At 39.4% G+C, this 17245-nt stretch overlaps 1 protein-coding gene across 1 annotated transcript in view; it reads left to right on the top strand.

Annotated features, from left to right (window-relative positions):
- Positions 1-17245, top strand: part of opcml (opioid binding protein/cell adhesion molecule-like) — a 352880-nt gene that overhangs the window by 166643 nt on the left and 168992 nt on the right. Inside the window, exon 2 of the mRNA XM_033978467.2 lies at positions 16295-16530. Within this exon, the coding sequence (XP_033834358.1) occupies positions 16295-16530 (236 nt within the window). The remainder of the gene's footprint in view (positions 1-16294; positions 16531-17245) is intronic.

Below are 17245 nucleotides of genomic sequence, written 5' to 3' on the forward strand. Positions count from 1 at the left end.
TGTTTTGCTCAGGCAGTTTACGAGTGCGTTTGTGAAGATCAAGTAAACAGTGCAATTTCTTAATGCACCAAGCGCAGCACTCACAAATGGCATTTTTTATTCACGTCTTGTGAAAAGTATATGATGTACTTTTTCTTTTCAAAAGGCAGCATTGATCAGACTAAAACCACTATGTTTCAGTGTAGTGTAAAAGCTCTTTACCTGAAAATAGTTTCCAAAAGCAGGTTCTTATGTTGTAGGGGCTGGTGATTTCATCCGAAAATGAAGGTTTTCTTTGAAAACTGTGTAAAACTCTTTATGTAGGTCATGGCTTATATCCATCCCTCCATCCATTTTCTTCCGCTTATCCGGGGATGGGTCGTGAGGGCAGCAGTCTAAGCAGGGACTCACAGACTTTCCTCTTCCCAGACACTTCCTCCAGCTGCACCAGTGGGACTCCAAGGTGTCACCAGGTCAGCCGAGTACATAGTCCATTTAGCGTGGTCATGGCTTATATATACTACCAAATTCACTTTATTTTTAGTTTAGTTTAGGCCTTAGTTAGAAGATCATTGGCCGCACAGGTGGCCCGGAAAAACCTGGAATTTTTTTGTTATAATGCGTGAGTGCGTGAGTGGTTAAGTGTCTTGCCCAAGGACGGAACAACAGCAGTCACATGTGGGAGCTGGATCCGAACTGTCAAACTTTCGATGAAGTGAATCTGACACTGACACACAGTTTGGAGCTACCGTCGCTCTCTGTTTTTACCCGAACAGAGCATGCACCTCTCTGATTGGTTAATCCGCTTGTCAATCGCATCCTCTTGAATCTGAGAGACAGGATACGAGACCCACACGTCTTTGTAAAGTTTTGTCAAAGTGTGCGGTTCTGGCTGGACAGTGCCGTCTATATTCACTTTCATTTGCGTTTCATTTCTGTATCTGTGAGTATCCAGGTTCACTTCAGCGTTTCCAAATATTTGCACCGAGGGGTATTTTTATACTCGCTTTGACCCTGGCTCTGTTTGGGGCGATGCCTTTGAACATAACTGCCAAACTCAGGTGCCCTCTAAACAGGTGGTCAGCAGCAGTAGTTCACAACTGAAGTTCGAGGGCTAAAGAGCTAACTTAGCGAAACAGAGGCTAAAATGGGCTTTTGCTGAGTTTCCAGTGTTGTAAGTTTGTGCTTAAATGTCCATTTTTTACAGTGACGGACAGCGCTAGTTAAGTTCAAGTTAAAGGTGCTGTACCAGATTTTTACTGTCTTGAAACGTGACAAAAGAACTTGTTTATTTTAAATCTGACCACCACAATGAGTTTATAAGAGCTGTTCAGAACACTCAGACTAGTTTTTGTAATGGTAAAACTAATAACACTTACCATGTTAACGTGCACTTCCTGATTAATAGACAATAAAATGCTTTCTAATTAGATGCAACCAGTACACAGCTGACATATTTTTGACCTCGAGAGCTGTTTATACAATATATCTGTACTGGGGCAAGACATAATTTGCTTAAAGGACCTATATTACATGCAGCTTTAAGGCAGGTTATAATGCTGTTACGTCCTCAAAAACATACCTGGAGTTGTGTTTTGGTTCATTTGCATGTTGGAGTTATCGTTTATTATTAATTTGTCTACATCTCCAAAGCTCAAAATGCTCTGTTCCACCTTGTGATGTCATGAAGTTTTTCAAGTTAACAGCTCCTTTTACCTTTAGTTCAGTAGAGATTGGCAATTCCAGGTCAGCAGACATCAGAAAATGGTGTAATATGGGCCCTTTCAATACATACGGTAAAAAAAAATAGCTTACAGGGCCTTTAAATTCAAATTGTTATCCATGCAGGGTCAAAATACAGCTGCTAATATTGCAGTTATTCACAAGGATGAGTTTGAAAGCACATTTTAAAGTGTCAAAAATATGAATAAATAAAACATGAATAAAAAAAAAAAAAGTCTACAAAAAAGTAAAAAGTAAAGTAAAAATAAATAAATAAAAATCTTACAGGATCTTTAAGTGGGATTCAAAGTGGTTGCTTTTTTTGAAAAATGTACCCAAATAATACATTATGCAATATTAGCACTTATGATTTATAGCTCTACATCTTTGACATTATTCAAAAGCCAGTAGCCAGTTTACAACCACTTTAGATGTAAATGAAGCGTTATTTTGAAGCATTTTGAAACCATATTACAAACAGTTAAAAAGCTTAAATTAAAATGGCTCAGCACTCGTCACAATAATCAGATGTGAACAGAGACGCGAGGTCAACAACGGAAAAAGCATTAAATAGATTCAAGTGTTTTAAATGTGGGTCACACGGCTCCTGGGGGACATTTTTGATTCACGTCAGGACTTTGATGTGGCGCTGTGATAGACGCAGACTCCCCATGGGTCTGTCTCCTATGACCCTTTCACTGGCCCTGGGAAATGGCAGTGTGAGTAATGCCATTCATCCCATGTGGTCTGCCTGAGTGAAGAGCAGCCATTCCATAGAGCTCGCCAATAATAATCTGTAGGGATGGTACTAGATCTCCTGCCACTACAGCTACAGTTTTCTTGAAGTCATTTATTTGATTAATCAGCTTTGAGTGTATTGAAGGTGGAAAGGCACTATATAGAAAAAATAAATAAATAAATAAAATTAATAAAAAATCACAATAATAATAATAATAATAATAATAATAATAATAATAATAATAATAATAATAATAATAATAATAATAATAAATGACAGGAAAATAATCAATAAAATAAATCAATTAAAAAAAAGGTGAGGCCAATTATGCTACTGTTATAAACAAATATTTTTTCTTTAATCTGCCCACATTATAATTTTTAGATTTGCCCCGGCATCATTAGCATTACTCCTCTATAGAAACCAGGTCATCGCTCTCGTGGTGATGTCTTTGAGCTCATCCCAGCACAGAGCCCAGTCTGTAACAGCAGTTTAACAGCAGCAGAAAGGCCTGACACAAACTGAACGCCCTCACTAAAGATCAACACGCTACACTGCCCCAAATGTCAGCACCTATGAAAATTCCCATTTACTCTGGGCATCCGCCAAGTGTGAAATTAGCATATCTTTAGCATTCTCTTGGAAAACCGCCCGGAAATTTATGTCAGAAAAAAGACCCCAGGACACCAACACGCTTGCCCAAACCCAGTGACAAAGGATTAAAGTAGCGGTGGGACAAGACGCAAGATGAGACACGAGATTGGGCCCATAAAAATGAGACAACATTAGATTTTGACATTTATACTAAACGGGATTGTGCAGTTCAGTTCACAATTTTGAATGCGTAAGAAATAACAATAATACTTTTTATTTATATAGCGCTTTCAGGACACTCAAAGACGTTTTAGAGAACAAATATTAAAACTGCCAAAAGAGCAATAAACAGATAGTAGAGGACAGATAAAACCAGTAAATCACAAGAGGGGATATAGTTCAAGATTAAAAGTGATTCTAAATGATGGGTCTGCAGTTATGGAGGACTTCCAGAGGGTGGGGCAAGGTTAGAGAAGGTTTTGTCTCCCCAGGTTCAGAGCTTGGTCCTGGAGGAGAAAGAAAATATGCATATAGAGTGTCTTGCCCAAGGACACGAGCAGTATTTATTGCCAGTGTTATCAAACCTTCAACTTCAATCTTCAGGTTTAGTAATGACCAGTGTCTTTTCATAGTTGACAGATGTTTTGCTAGACACTCATATTTAGGGATATAGCTTAATATTTCTCCATTTTTATAACTCTTTTACTTCTTGCAGTTGTTGACAAAAAAATACTACTACTTATATAACACAGTTGTTAAGGTAGGCCTGTCATGATAATCACTATACTGACTTATAATTCAGTATATAAAAGCTGTATAGTATAGTATATAGTACATTAGTATATTTTGGGGCTCAATATTTATCATGAGCACAATTTCTTTGCAAAAATGGGAAGATTATTGCCATTTTTATGTAATAACGTAAAACTTGAGCTGTAGAAGGTAGAATGAATAACTGCTGTGGCTCATTATTGGTTCATTTTGTTATGTATGTGCTGCAGCTCAGGCCTTTTAATGAGACTGTTTACTTAGGGATTATTGGGTCATTATCTATTGGGATTATCCTGCTGTACTATTATTGTGTCAGTGACATAAAGTACTTTCAATATTATTGTTTATCATTTATCTCTGTATTGATATATATTGCTTCCAAATGTGTTATTGTGACAGGCCTATGCTGTCCTCTGCATTTGACCCATTCTTCAATAGCGCTGGCCCATCCAAGAGTTTAATCTCCAGATGTTGAAGCTCGTTTAGGACGTCCTGAGCTGGCGGATTGATTTGACCTGTTGTTTTGGGTTGCTCAGTTACTAGTGAAGTGTTGCTGCCAATTTGTGCACAAGGTATTTCTAACTACCAATCCCAGATCACGCACGTACTACAGAAACAAAGCTGATGAAGTGTCTTGCTTACAGACACAGCAACATTACGCACAATTGTCTAAATCCTAAATCCTACATTTGAGCTACATTTCTACCACAGATTTTTCTTAACAGTCTGAATGAGTCAAAGCTATCCTTGTTTCACTATTCTTCTCTTATCCACCACTCCATCCACCCTATATCACTCTTACCTTTAAACCGTTTTGTAGTGACATCTATTGAGACATATTGAGACCAAAAATAGCTTTAAAACTAGCATTGAGGTCCCATGGTGTACGTTTTATTCCGTGTACTCCCTGTAGTGTCCTGTAGGCTGTTGTATTGAAGTGCGGGTGCAGGTGGGTGCTAGTGGGTGGCACAGCAGCAGCAGTATTGGATATTTTTACTCGCTCATGACATAGCCCCTTGTATACCATTCTACCCCTTAAAGACCCGTCTGCAAACTGGATCGGGCAACTGTCTTACTCACGCTGCTATTTTAACTGGCTTATTTAGCACTCGCTCCCCAATGCCAAGGGCTGAACTGGAGATGTATTACTTTATTGAATGACGCTGAGATAGCAACCCATTCTGAGTTTTTTTTTTTTTTTTTTTTTTTTTGGCGGCGTCTGCTACCTGAAATATTAATGCGACACGCTGTGCAGAATATGAAATAAAAGTGAGGTTCAGAAAATGAAGCGTTGTACTTGTGAGCTCCGTGTTGACAGTTTGCATGTGATTGGCATTCTGGGTATTTCACCACACTTCAAGAGCCAAAAGACTTGCTTATGTTGTTCGAAAATAAATAAATAAAATAAAAATATGCTCCCAAAGTTTGAGTGAGAAAAAATATTATCTGGGTTGTATTTTGGTGACATTTTCTGAGATTTTAGCGGTGAATTGGTAAAGACTTGAAGTGCCATCTAGTGTTTTGTCACGATACTGAAATTTCAAACTCGATCTCGATATTAAGGAATCGACTCAACACCGATTCTGATACCATGATGTTAATAAAGACAGTTTTTATTTAGAATTTTAGAACAGAATGTGATATTTAACATTAAATAGCAGTACTTTCTTGTGGTCTTATATCTATGTAATCGATCATTGGTCCAGGTAGGTTCCGCTCCCTAGTTTTCGTATCGATTAGTATCTGATTTTCAAAACTTTAGACGACCTTAGCGCCATCTGAACTGTTTTTCACCCGACACAAACAGCATTTTACCGATGGCTGGGCCTGTCAGATGCGTTTAGTCCAAGGCAAGCTTGTACGACGGGATGGGGATGCGTTTGGGCACTTAGACAGACTCTGGGCCATGTGTGCGCTGGTGTGGGCTAACAGCAGGTGAACGGTTGGGGAAGATCAGAGGAGGCCTTAGGGAAATCTGAGCTATGGAGTGAGTTTGGAGACACTTAAAATCTTGGAATAAGTATCAGTAAAGGATATATTGGTTGGCTGATATTTGCACTTTTCAGCACATCGACTATTGGACTTAAATCTCCAGCAAAGGTCGATCTGCTGCCTAAAGAATATGCATAAAACTTAATTTGAACGCTTCAGTGGTGCTAAACATGAGTACACAGGTTTTTTACAAGTTTGTGGTAAATTTAAAACACAAAATTGAGGGAATAATTAAAATCGCCAAGTATCGACAGAGCTTATCGGCCAACGGTTTCTCTAGAATTCTAGACAATCGCCATGAAAAAACCCATATCAGTGGATCTCTATATTGTTGCTAGCTTTGTTTATTGTACCAAGTGGCCAGTTGCACTCTTGCTTCAAACCAAGAAGGTCACTGGATCAACTCCTGGGGGATGTGATGCCTTTCTGAATGGAGTTTGCATGTTTTCCGGGTTGGTTTTCTCAGGGTATTCTAGTTTCTCCCATCGATCTAAAACATCCAGCATACGTAAAAACCTGCAACTTGGTTTAAAGTGGAGACTGGCTGCCCACTGCTCCTGACAGTATCTATTTCCCTGCCTGTCTGTGTGTACCTTTGTATTTATTTTTTAATGTATCTTTATATAGGGAGAGCCCAAAAAGAACACCAGACTTTCTTTTTCATGGAAACCCTGTTGAAATACTGAACAATACAACAAAAACAAAGCACATAACTGCACAGATCCATTTAAAACATAAAAAAAACAGGAGCAGGTGTGAGTATAAATTAAAGTGCATTACTGGCAACAATCAATCCAGTTTTGCATGTTCTTAAAATGTATTCCATTTTTTGGGAAGCAAAATAACCAAAAGTTTTTTTTTCCCATTTCAGTTCTAGCAATCATCAGACTTAAATGATCATGAATCTTAATTTAAGTGAGCTGTTAATTCAAAACATCCTTCTTTAAAACATTATTTCAGTTTTGTTTCTCATGTTTTGTTGGATTTCTGTTCCGTTTTACATCAAATCATTACTTTGTTGTACGTAGCTCCTTCTGTGCCTTACTACATTGATTTTCATATGCCTTGAGGTGTTGCCAGGTGTGCCTTGGGGAAAAAAAGTCCAATTTCAGTTGTTTCACACATGCATTTCATTCAATAATTTACTATTTTGAAGTGTCCCGAGCAACTGTGGAACCAGTCAAGAAACACAGAGGCAAGCGATTTTTAAAATTGTGGGGTTTTTTTTGGTAATTTGGTAATCTTTTAGTTGGTGGTGTGTGGCGGAATAATAATAAAAAAAAAACCCAAACACTTCCTTACTGGCGTGAGATAGCAGCACAGTGGAAATGCTGCTAAAACATGATGTAACCTAAAGCATTATGTAACCTATTTTATTACACAGAAACAGTCATACAACGGAGAGAGCGTCTAAGCCCAAGTTAGCAAAGATGAGGTTATATTTTTGAATAGTAAAATATGTCTGTTGGGTTGGATCCTGTTGGCATTTCTTCAAATATTGGTTTGTAGTACACAACTGAAAGACTAGGCTACAGCATTTTTTGGTGGGAAACTGTTGAATCCATAGAAAGAAGTGGATTATGTGAGTGTGACGTCACCCATAGCGTTCGGCTCCAGTCAAGTTAAGCTAGCTCGGGAAAAGAATGCGCCTGATTTGTCTGTTATTAATGTTCTTATCTTGATTTACAGACAATAGTGACATAAATACCCAAGGATCGCGTAGAGCAGGTTTATACGAACATTTTAAGAGCAGTTACAGAGAGAGGAGCAACAGTTTTTCAATAGAGAGACAATTGGAGCCAGAGTCAATGAAGCCGAAACCGTGCCCATGCTCACTTCTATTTGGAACGTGGTGTCTAGCGGGTTAGCTATGTTCATTTATATATACAGTCTATGGTTAAAACTCCACAGATAAATTCCTTGTATGTGTTCCTTGCAGTTACGAGGCAAGAATCCTAACCCTTTAACCATCCTGCTGCTAAATACGGATGAGTACACGCTCTTCGGCTAAGTGTTTGGAAGAAATTGGACATAAAAAGTGGCCTGAGGGACGTAGCAAACTACACCCAGCGCTGTGATCGTACATGACAAATACAGCACTGTCATCTTAATGCGCCATCACTCACCACTGATAGCCTCGCGCGCAGTCGGCATCAAGAGCCTCATTTGACACCCAGTTTGAAACCCCATCACAATCTCCACCCACCCACCCGCACAGCCGCCCACCCACCCAACCGCCCACCCACCAGACACTCACAGAACCATCCAGACAACTGTCAACCGCCCCCCCACCGCCATCTTGGACAAGTGCAGCCAATTTGAAAGCCTGTCTGGTGTATGGTAACGGTTTTGAGATCTAATGTGACCACCTTGTCAGCGAGGTGTCTTGGAGGGAGAACAATGCTGTCACAATGATCAACCAAAGTCCCCACGTGTACAAGCTTGTTAAAGAAGATTTCTCTGTTGGAGACGCTCGTAAGGCCGGATAATAAAAGTAACTCTGCAGTGTGAAGGCTGCACCGGCGCAGCTCTCACCCACATTCTCTCTGGAGTCTTAGGTTTATTTTGGGGTATACAGTTTGGACACACCCTCTCATTTATTTTTTATTTTTTTTATTTATATATTTATTTGACAGGGACAATGCAATCTGACATAGTTACAACATGAACATTGCAGCTGATGTGATGCATATAGAGTTTGTAGCAAAAGCTAATTCTCAACTCCCGTCCCTGGTTGAGCTTCTCCACAATTCACCAATATGCAAAATATATTAAAACACCTGCCCCATAAAATAGATACATCAGTGCACAAAAATACATTCAACACTCACACGTTCTCTCTCTCTCTGTCATACTGCCTATTTACAAGTGGGTACAGTTTTGACTCATTTTCAGCCATTTCTTAACCCTAGAGGTGAACATTTTCAACTCAGAAATGTTTTTTATTTCAGTGGGCAGTGAGTTCCACAGTTTGCAGCTCTGATATGAAAAGGCGGACTGTCCAAAAGAGGTTCTGCGTTGTGGGATTGTACAGTTCTTGTTTATGGTGCCTCTTGTCACTCTGGTGCTGTTTAATCTTTGTATAAATGTACTGAGTGGTTCTGGGGCCAAGTTATAAATACACTTAAAACATAATTTAAGAAAACATAAACTAGTAAAACTTTCAAAACTTAATAGATTATATTTTTTAAGGATGTGACAATGATGAAAACGGATTGGCTTTCGATCCATAATTTTGATTGCTTGGTTGTACAAAGAACCAATGCGCTTTGTGGCTGAGGGAGCTGCCTGGGCCCATGCTGTCATGCAGTAGGAGATATGAGAAAAAATCATACCATGCATGTACAGCAGGGCTGCCTGATTTGGAATATATTGCCTTATCAATTTAAAACAATTTAGATTTCTTTGTATTGTTTTGGCTATACTCTTAACATGCTTATCAAATTTTAGTTGGGGGTCTAAGACCAACCCAAGATATTTCAAATCGTTAACTACTTGTATTTTATCATTTTGTAAATTTATTTGAAATCTTTGGTCTACATTTATTTTTTTAATAGAAAAACACATAGAAGTAGTTTTTGCAAAATTTAGAGTCAGCTTATTTTGAGTTAGCCACTGACTAACCTCAGCCATGCATGCGGACAAAACATCCGCCGCCTGCTCTGGTGTCTTGGCGGGTGCATAAAAAACTGCGTCATCCGCATAAAGTTGGCAGCGGACACCTGGGCAGATCAAAGGCAAGTCATTTATAAACAGACTAAACAGCAATGGTCCCAATATGGAGCCCTGAGGTATGCCCATGCGAATATTTGCGAATGGAGATTTATTTTCGGCCACTTTAACACACTGTTTCCTATCCTGAAGGTAAGAGGCAAACCAACAAATTGCCTCAGGGGTGATATTGAATGATGTCATTTTTGATAAAAGCAAACTGATTAACGGTTTCGAAGGCTTTTTTTAGATCGAGAAACACAGCTCCTACGACCTCAATGTTCAATGTTTTTTGTTACTTTTTTCCCTACTTTCTACATTTTCAATCAAATATATGAAGCACGATGTATGGAATTATGTTGTAAAGGTATTTTAATGATACCATCTGTTTATACATGGTTTACTGGGATCATATTGTGTTACTGTTCTTGTATCACTGGCATGAAGTACTTTCAGTATTATCATTAATTACAATATTTCTCTGTAGCGTTGTTATGTTTGTTATTGTGACAGTTCTAGCTAGAGGATTGAATGTTGCTGTGGCATATGTTTTAGGATTATGAGCGAAACCAGAGTGCCCAGGGGAAACCCATATGGACAAAGGAAGAACATGCAAACTCCACTCCATTATGTCTGTGAAGGGCATTATTTCAACTATTTAAACGCCCATGAAATGTATTTCCAAGCATTTTCTGCATTTTCAACAGGTCACATAAGACCCACTGCAGGGTGTAACAACAATGAAATATATTCTGACATAAAAACACAGCTCATATATTTGGGTACTGCAATAATTTATTTTTGGAGACATTTCAGCACAGTTTAACCCAGTGGTTCAAAACCCAACCAAGTGCTTACTGGTACTGCATCACTGGGCATTACTTTGCATATTTTCATATTATATTCACAATAGATTTGACAGCGACTGTAGTTTAAAAGATTCTGAAATATCTACGACTTGTTTGCATATCCAGTAGCTCAGTTGGGAGAGTGTTTATCCACTGATCTGAAGGTTGGTAATGCGATTCCACCTCCCACGGATGATTACCGTTGTGTCCTTGGGCAAGACACTTAACCCACCTCGCCCCCAGTGCCTGCGTACACTGGTGTATGAATGTGTGAGTTTTGAGCGATCTGAGTCCTTTGAAGGTGGAAAAGTGCTATATAAAAATCTGACCATTTACCATTTCCATCAGACGATCCCCCAGAACGTCGAAAATACTTAGAAATATCCTCTGTGTTAATTTAGTTTGATTTAGAATAACTTAAAATTCTCGACACAGTTTGAGATAGAGGGGCTTTGTTGGTAGGTATTGTGTACGTGTGTTTCATTCTGGTCTGAAGCTCCTGTCAGTGGAGAAATTGGTATCTCTCTCGCTTGTGGATGATTGATTCCTCAGGGTATGTGTGGTGAACAGAGGTGCTATTGAAGCGATGCCGGGGCTGTGTGAATGTGCCACTGCCTGCGTACGCTTTCTCCACACCAATCACAAAGAGCCATCCCACAACCAGCAGAGGCGGCCTAGAGCGAGGAGAGTTTAAGGGAGACAACAGACACGGGACTGTCTCTGGTAATACAGACGTGTTCTAGTGTGTCTTGGATAGGCTTAGTGACTGCGTGGGACTGTGGGCATGTGGATGACGAAGCAAATGGACCAAATACATAGATAGTTGAATTGATGATGCTGTTTTGTTACTGTAGCTATTCTGCAAATATTAACTTTTAAGCTTTTAACCATGTTACAGTTGTTTCCTCTCACCATTTACTCACTCAGAGTTGTATTTGGAGTGATTCATGTTTGAGTAATCTTTAATCGCTTATTTTCAAGACGCCATTTTGCCTATCAACCCCTGTTTTCACCTCCACTGGTACACGCCCACTGTGACATACACACTTCGTTCTCCAATTTTATTTTCCTAATCAGCGATACTCGTAGGATTCAGAAGCGTAGCTTAGTCATTTTGGTACAAATGGGAAAAAACAATCTGCTGTTTGCTGGTGTGATGTGTAGCTATCCATAGGGGCCGCCAACAGCACGCAGCGCTTTATTGTGATGACGGTTACTACCCATTGGACACCGCAGTTTTCTAACACAGAAGTCAGCGGACATGTTTCTTTTATTAACTTGTTTGAGATGAATATTATGATTTAAAATGTGCAAATTATATCATATTGTTCCACGGGTGTCAGAGATTATAACTATAGAGCAGACACAAGAAAAACAGGTCTGATTTTAAGAGTTTAGATTATGCCACTAAACTGTGTGTGTGACTAATAATGACTCTCTTGGATGTCACGGTTTCAAGTCATTTAGAAATTTCGTTTTTATAAAAAATGTTCCCTGTCTGGTTGATATCATCTTTCATTTCTAGTTCATTTGGCTGTCTAGACTTCTTTTGTGTCGGCAGACCAACAAAACGTGTTGCATTTAAGCATGTATTTATTTATTCTGAAGGGGTGGGTAGGTAAACTAAATCAATTACAAGTATAACCCATTCTGATTACAGACAGCGTGTGCAAAATGCATAACAATACTCAGTGCTATCAATACTACACCACTAAAGGTACACTGTGTAACTTTTCTAGTGGGCAGTTTACTACATGCTAAGACTAGACTGAAAACCCACCTCTTCTCCCTGGCATTTAATTCTAGTTAGGCAGGGTATCTTGGTGTTTTATTGTTCTTTTCCTATGTATCATGTTATCCATAAATTTGTTATTTGTTGACCTTTATGTGAAGCATTTTGTTCAGCTGAAGTTGTTTTTGAATTGAATTTACTTGTCTCCATGGAGTTGTTCTTTGCATTTTCCAGTCTTTTTGAAAATATGACATGATTCTCATAAGGAATTTGGCCTAATGTTCCACTGCTTGTCTTATAAGATTCCTCTTCCATAGTTTAACAGTGTAAACAGAGTAAAACAGTGTAAACAGTGTAAAAAGTCCACTCAGGGCTGGTGCTGGTTGTGGGTAAACACTTGTGCATGTCCTTTAGCAGGAAGCTGGGCCATGGAGTTTACCCAGTGTGAGCTCAGGAACATGTGGAGTTTCACTGGAGGCTGTAGTGAATGTTCTACATTACAAAGCTGTTCAGAATCTGTGTTTACATGCAGAACAAGACTCTTTAGTAAACAATGAATATAATTCTAATGGTGTAGTTGTGTTTTCGTCCTGGTTTAGTCCCAGTTTTGATGTGGAAGTTGGGTTAAGATTAGGGTTTAGGTTGAGGCTAGGCAAGCATTACTACAAGGATCAGGATGCATAGTTCTTTAATTTATCAAACATGGATCCAGACTTCTCTAAAGCAAGATAACTTTTTTTAATATCTAAAATGTGTCTTACCTTGGAGTTTGAACTTTGAACTCTACATTTCACCACTAATTGTTAATAATGAGCAATAATTGAGGCTACTGCCTGGAGCTCTGAAACCGCGTCCAACCAGATTAAATCTTCCCTGATAAAATATCTTCCTCCAATTAAGTCCTTTTAAGGTCAGTTTCCTCTTTAAAGGTCGAGGACACACGCTGAAAGGGCAGTGCTTTGGATCTGGAGACAATGGATTTTCCACAAAAAGACATTTATTAAGACTATTCAATCATAATTCTTAATATTAGTATCCTGTTCAGTCACTGTTTGTCCTTGAGCTCCTGACCCCCAGTGTCTGTGTAAGAGTAGTGTAGGTGTTTTCCCAATTTTAGCGCTTTATATTGTTCCACTTTATATTAAGCCCAACCTGCTAGTCACCTTTTGTATAATAGAAGTGTGTTTATGCCCATTGCTGCCTGGATTCTACATAATATACTGTTATGACATACTTTTTAAAAATTAATTACTCAAAAATTTACATCATAGTTGGTATTGCACTAACTATAACTTAAAAGTGCACTGTGTAACTTTTCGAGTGGAGTGCCACCTGTTTGTGTCCATGGAGATGTTTTTTGCTTGGTGTTAGATGGTACATATTAAGACATTAAACTCACCAAAAGTATATTTTAACAGTAAAAAACAAAGTGTGGAACATTCAAGGCAAAGCAATAATACGTCCATGGAGACGAGAAAGTGGCTAAGAAGTTAGATTTTACTTACAAAATATCTGTTGTTTTATCACCAGAATCGCTTTTGTGCCACCATTAAAATTACAAGCGAAAAACCGCTATGTATTTTTGGGGAAAGGGAAAAGCAGAGGCAGACATAAATATTAAACATGCAAAAAATATATCCTCAAAATAAAAACGCAACTCCCAAAAGATTCAGTGGGAGAAAAGAACGAGGTTGCACTTAGACCATTAGCACTTTGCTGAAGGAAACTGCTAAAACCTTTTCAATAGTTTATCAGGGCGCTGACCAGGACTTTGTGTCTTTTTTCCTGGTCAAGGCTAAGCCAATACACTGATCTGTGTGAAAAGAGCTGCTTTGTACAGTTAAGCCACGGCACACCAGAGGGTTTTAAAATCTCCCACTATTTTAACACAACTTTTCAGACCACAGACGTGAGGACATTTTGCAACAATTGTCTCACAAATAGACTGTATATATAAATGGACAAAGCTAGCCTGCTAGCCGCCACGTTCCATATAGGAAGTGAGCATAGACGCGCTTTCGGATCCATCAACTCTGGCTCCAACTCACTTTCTATTGAAAAACTGTCGCTCCTCTCTCTGTAACTGCTGCTGTCAGACTCCTCATTTTGGTCTTAAAATGTTCGTATTGACTCGCTCTACATGATTTCGCGATTGTGTCCGTAAATCAAGATATAAACATTAATAACAGACAAATCGGGTGCCTTCTTTCGCCAAGGTCGCTCCCATTACCGTTAGCAACAGGGCATTACCTTTAACAGCCTCTCTTTGGATTGGTTCTTTGGTTGCTATGATACTCGTGGTCAGAATTCCAAATATAGAACTCGGCTGCAAATTCACCGCTATAACTGCTCTAGCCTCGATGAGCTTCATTTGACTGGAGCTGAACGCTATGGGTGACGTCACACTCCCTCCATCCACGTCTTTACAGAGTCTATGTTCTCACACTTGAACGACAGTGACACACCACAGACACGCCAATTTCAGGAAAGATTTGCTACAAGTTGTTTGATTTAAATCCATTAGAGCTGGACGGCAAAGACACGCTTTCTTGAGTAAATACACCGTCTTACACCATTGAAATACGTTCTCTGCTTTTCTCTTGCCAACCATCACAGTTACATAATGGCTAATAATGGCTCTTTTCAGCAGGCTTTTAGAATAATATTTAGTTAGAGTTACAGTTTTAAAAGGAGTGGAATCCATGATGGACATAATTCGAACCAAGCATCGAATAAAAAGCGCAGTTTTTCAAGTTTGGATAAAATAAACATAAAGGTCAATGTGTGCGGGCGACAGTAGCTCAGAGTGTTTGTCCACCGATCCAAAGGTTGTCAGTGTGATTCCAGCTCTCACAGATGAATGCTATCGTTGTGTCCTTGGGCAAGACACTTCCACAGCCCAACCTTCCCCCCAGTGTCTGTGTGCACTGTGTGAGTGAATGAGTGGTTCCTTGATGTAAAGCGCTTTGAGTGTCTTGAATGTGGAAAAGTGAGTATATGTTTTACTCTTTCACCTAATTGTGCTGTCTGTTGGTGTACGGAAGCCCTACTAGGACACATTTTTCAGTATTGACACTATATGTCACAAAAAAAAAAAGGAGAACTGGGTTGAGGTCTTATGTAAATCTTTCATATGAAGCAGTTCCTGTGCAGCTGACTGTTCATTACCTAGAGTCAAAGTTGTTTTTTCCAGTTTGGTGCAACAACATTTTAAACTTTAAAATGACTGAGGCAGCTGCTTTTTGATGGTGAAGGAAGCGCTGAAATAATAGAAAGATGGCTGCCCTTTTTGAAGTTTCTTGATGTTGGTGGAAATGGGTTCTGACACAGCATTTTTGTGGTTATATTGTGCTTGATCGTTTTTTTCTTTTTTCTTTTTTATCACCTTTTGGATAATGGAAGTATGTCCATGCTGATAGCTGCCTGGATTTTAGACAATGTACTATCTATATATGTCAGCTTTGGTATTTTACTAACTATAACTTAAAGGTGCACTGTGTAACGTTTCGAGTGGAAGGTCTTGTCTTGCGTGCTTGTTTCCATGGAGATGTTATTGCTTTGTACTTGGGATGGCACATAGTTAGGCATTAAACTCACCATTGAGACTATGTTTTAATAGTTGTTTGAAAATAACTTTACACTTTAGTCAATGTCTCTATATCAGGGGTCTCAAACTCAGATTATCTGGGGGCCACAGGAGGCAGAGTCTGGGTGAGGCTGGGCTTATCAGGTATTCCACAAAAAAAGCTTTGTTAAAATTTTCTCAAACGTCATCGCTGTTTTCAACATACATGAGGAAATATGACAATTCTTGTGGATTTTGTGGATATACGTCGTTATTTGTTGAATCTTTTGTGACGGAGGACACAGCGCGAGTGACACATGGTAAAGCCACACTAACATTAAACTTTCATATTGTCCTGCGGGCCACAATATATCCTCTCGTGGGCCGCAATTGGCCCCCGGGCCGCGAGTTTGAGACCCCTGCTCTATATCAATATTGCTATTAAAGGTTCACTATACATCAGTTTTCTGGTGGAGGGTGCGTCACCTGCTTGTCTCTTTGAAGATATTATGTCTTTGCCTCGAAGATTCCACAGTATGGCATTAAACTTCGATTGATCTCGCTTTTATTCAGTGCATTGTATATAAGAGCTTGAGGGACTTTTACCTATGTACTTAAAATGTTCTGTTTTCTTCTTCTAGATGCAACGTGGACAGCAAAGTATCCCGAGTGGCGTGGCTGAACCGCACCACCATCTTGTTTGCGGGGAACGAGAAGTGGTCTCTGGATCCTCGGGTGGTCCTGGTGGAGAACACGGCCGTGACGGAGTACAGCATCAAGATCCTGAACGTAGATGTCCATGATGAAGGTCCGTACGTCTGCTCCATCCTCACCAACAAGAAGCCCAAGTCTACCAAGGTCCATCTCATCGTGCAAGGTAGGACCAGAGGACAGTTTTGGGTGGTATGGAGCAAAATCATGAGACGGTTTTGCGAGAGCTTCATATTCTGATGGATAGATGATGGACAATAGGTTTTCTTGCCTTAATTTTGATAAAGAGTCTATAGTTTTTAGGTTTTCATTTCTGAACTCATCCATGTAGCCTCTTCTAGTTCTGAAAAGGTCTCATGGGCAGAGCTAACTATGGTGAAACTAACTTCTTGACGGGAGCTAACGAGAGCGGAACTACCACACCCTAGTTGTTGGACTGGGGAGGGAAAAGGTACTTGTTTAACCAGGGCACAGTGCATATTACACAAAGTCTGTAATATGCACTTTTCATTAGACAATATGTAGTGCAGGCTTCCCCATGATGATTTTTACCTCAGTTTTGGTGCTACACTCCTGCCAGTAAGGATTATCTATTTACCTATCCAGCCAGAACCACACGCTTTGACAAAACTTTACAAACATCTGGAGTCGTATCCTGTCTCCCCGATTTCAGACAGCGTGATTGACAGGCGGATTTACCAGTCGTGTCAAAAACAAACATGACTGCTTACACGTACAAAAAATAAAATAAAACAACATAAACGACTGAGAAGTAGCAGATTTTTGCAGAATCAACAATCGAAACACCAAACTCTTATCTCAGGTTAAATAAGTTATATTTTGTTCTGAATGACATAAGAGTTTTTGAGAGCGACTGTGGT

The sequence above is a fragment of the Periophthalmus magnuspinnatus genome, chromosome 14, assembly GCF_009829125.3.
Source record: "Periophthalmus magnuspinnatus isolate fPerMag1 chromosome 14, fPerMag1.2.pri, whole genome shotgun sequence".
Taxonomy (NCBI): Eukaryota; Metazoa; Chordata; class Actinopteri; order Gobiiformes; family Gobiidae; genus Periophthalmus; species Periophthalmus magnuspinnatus.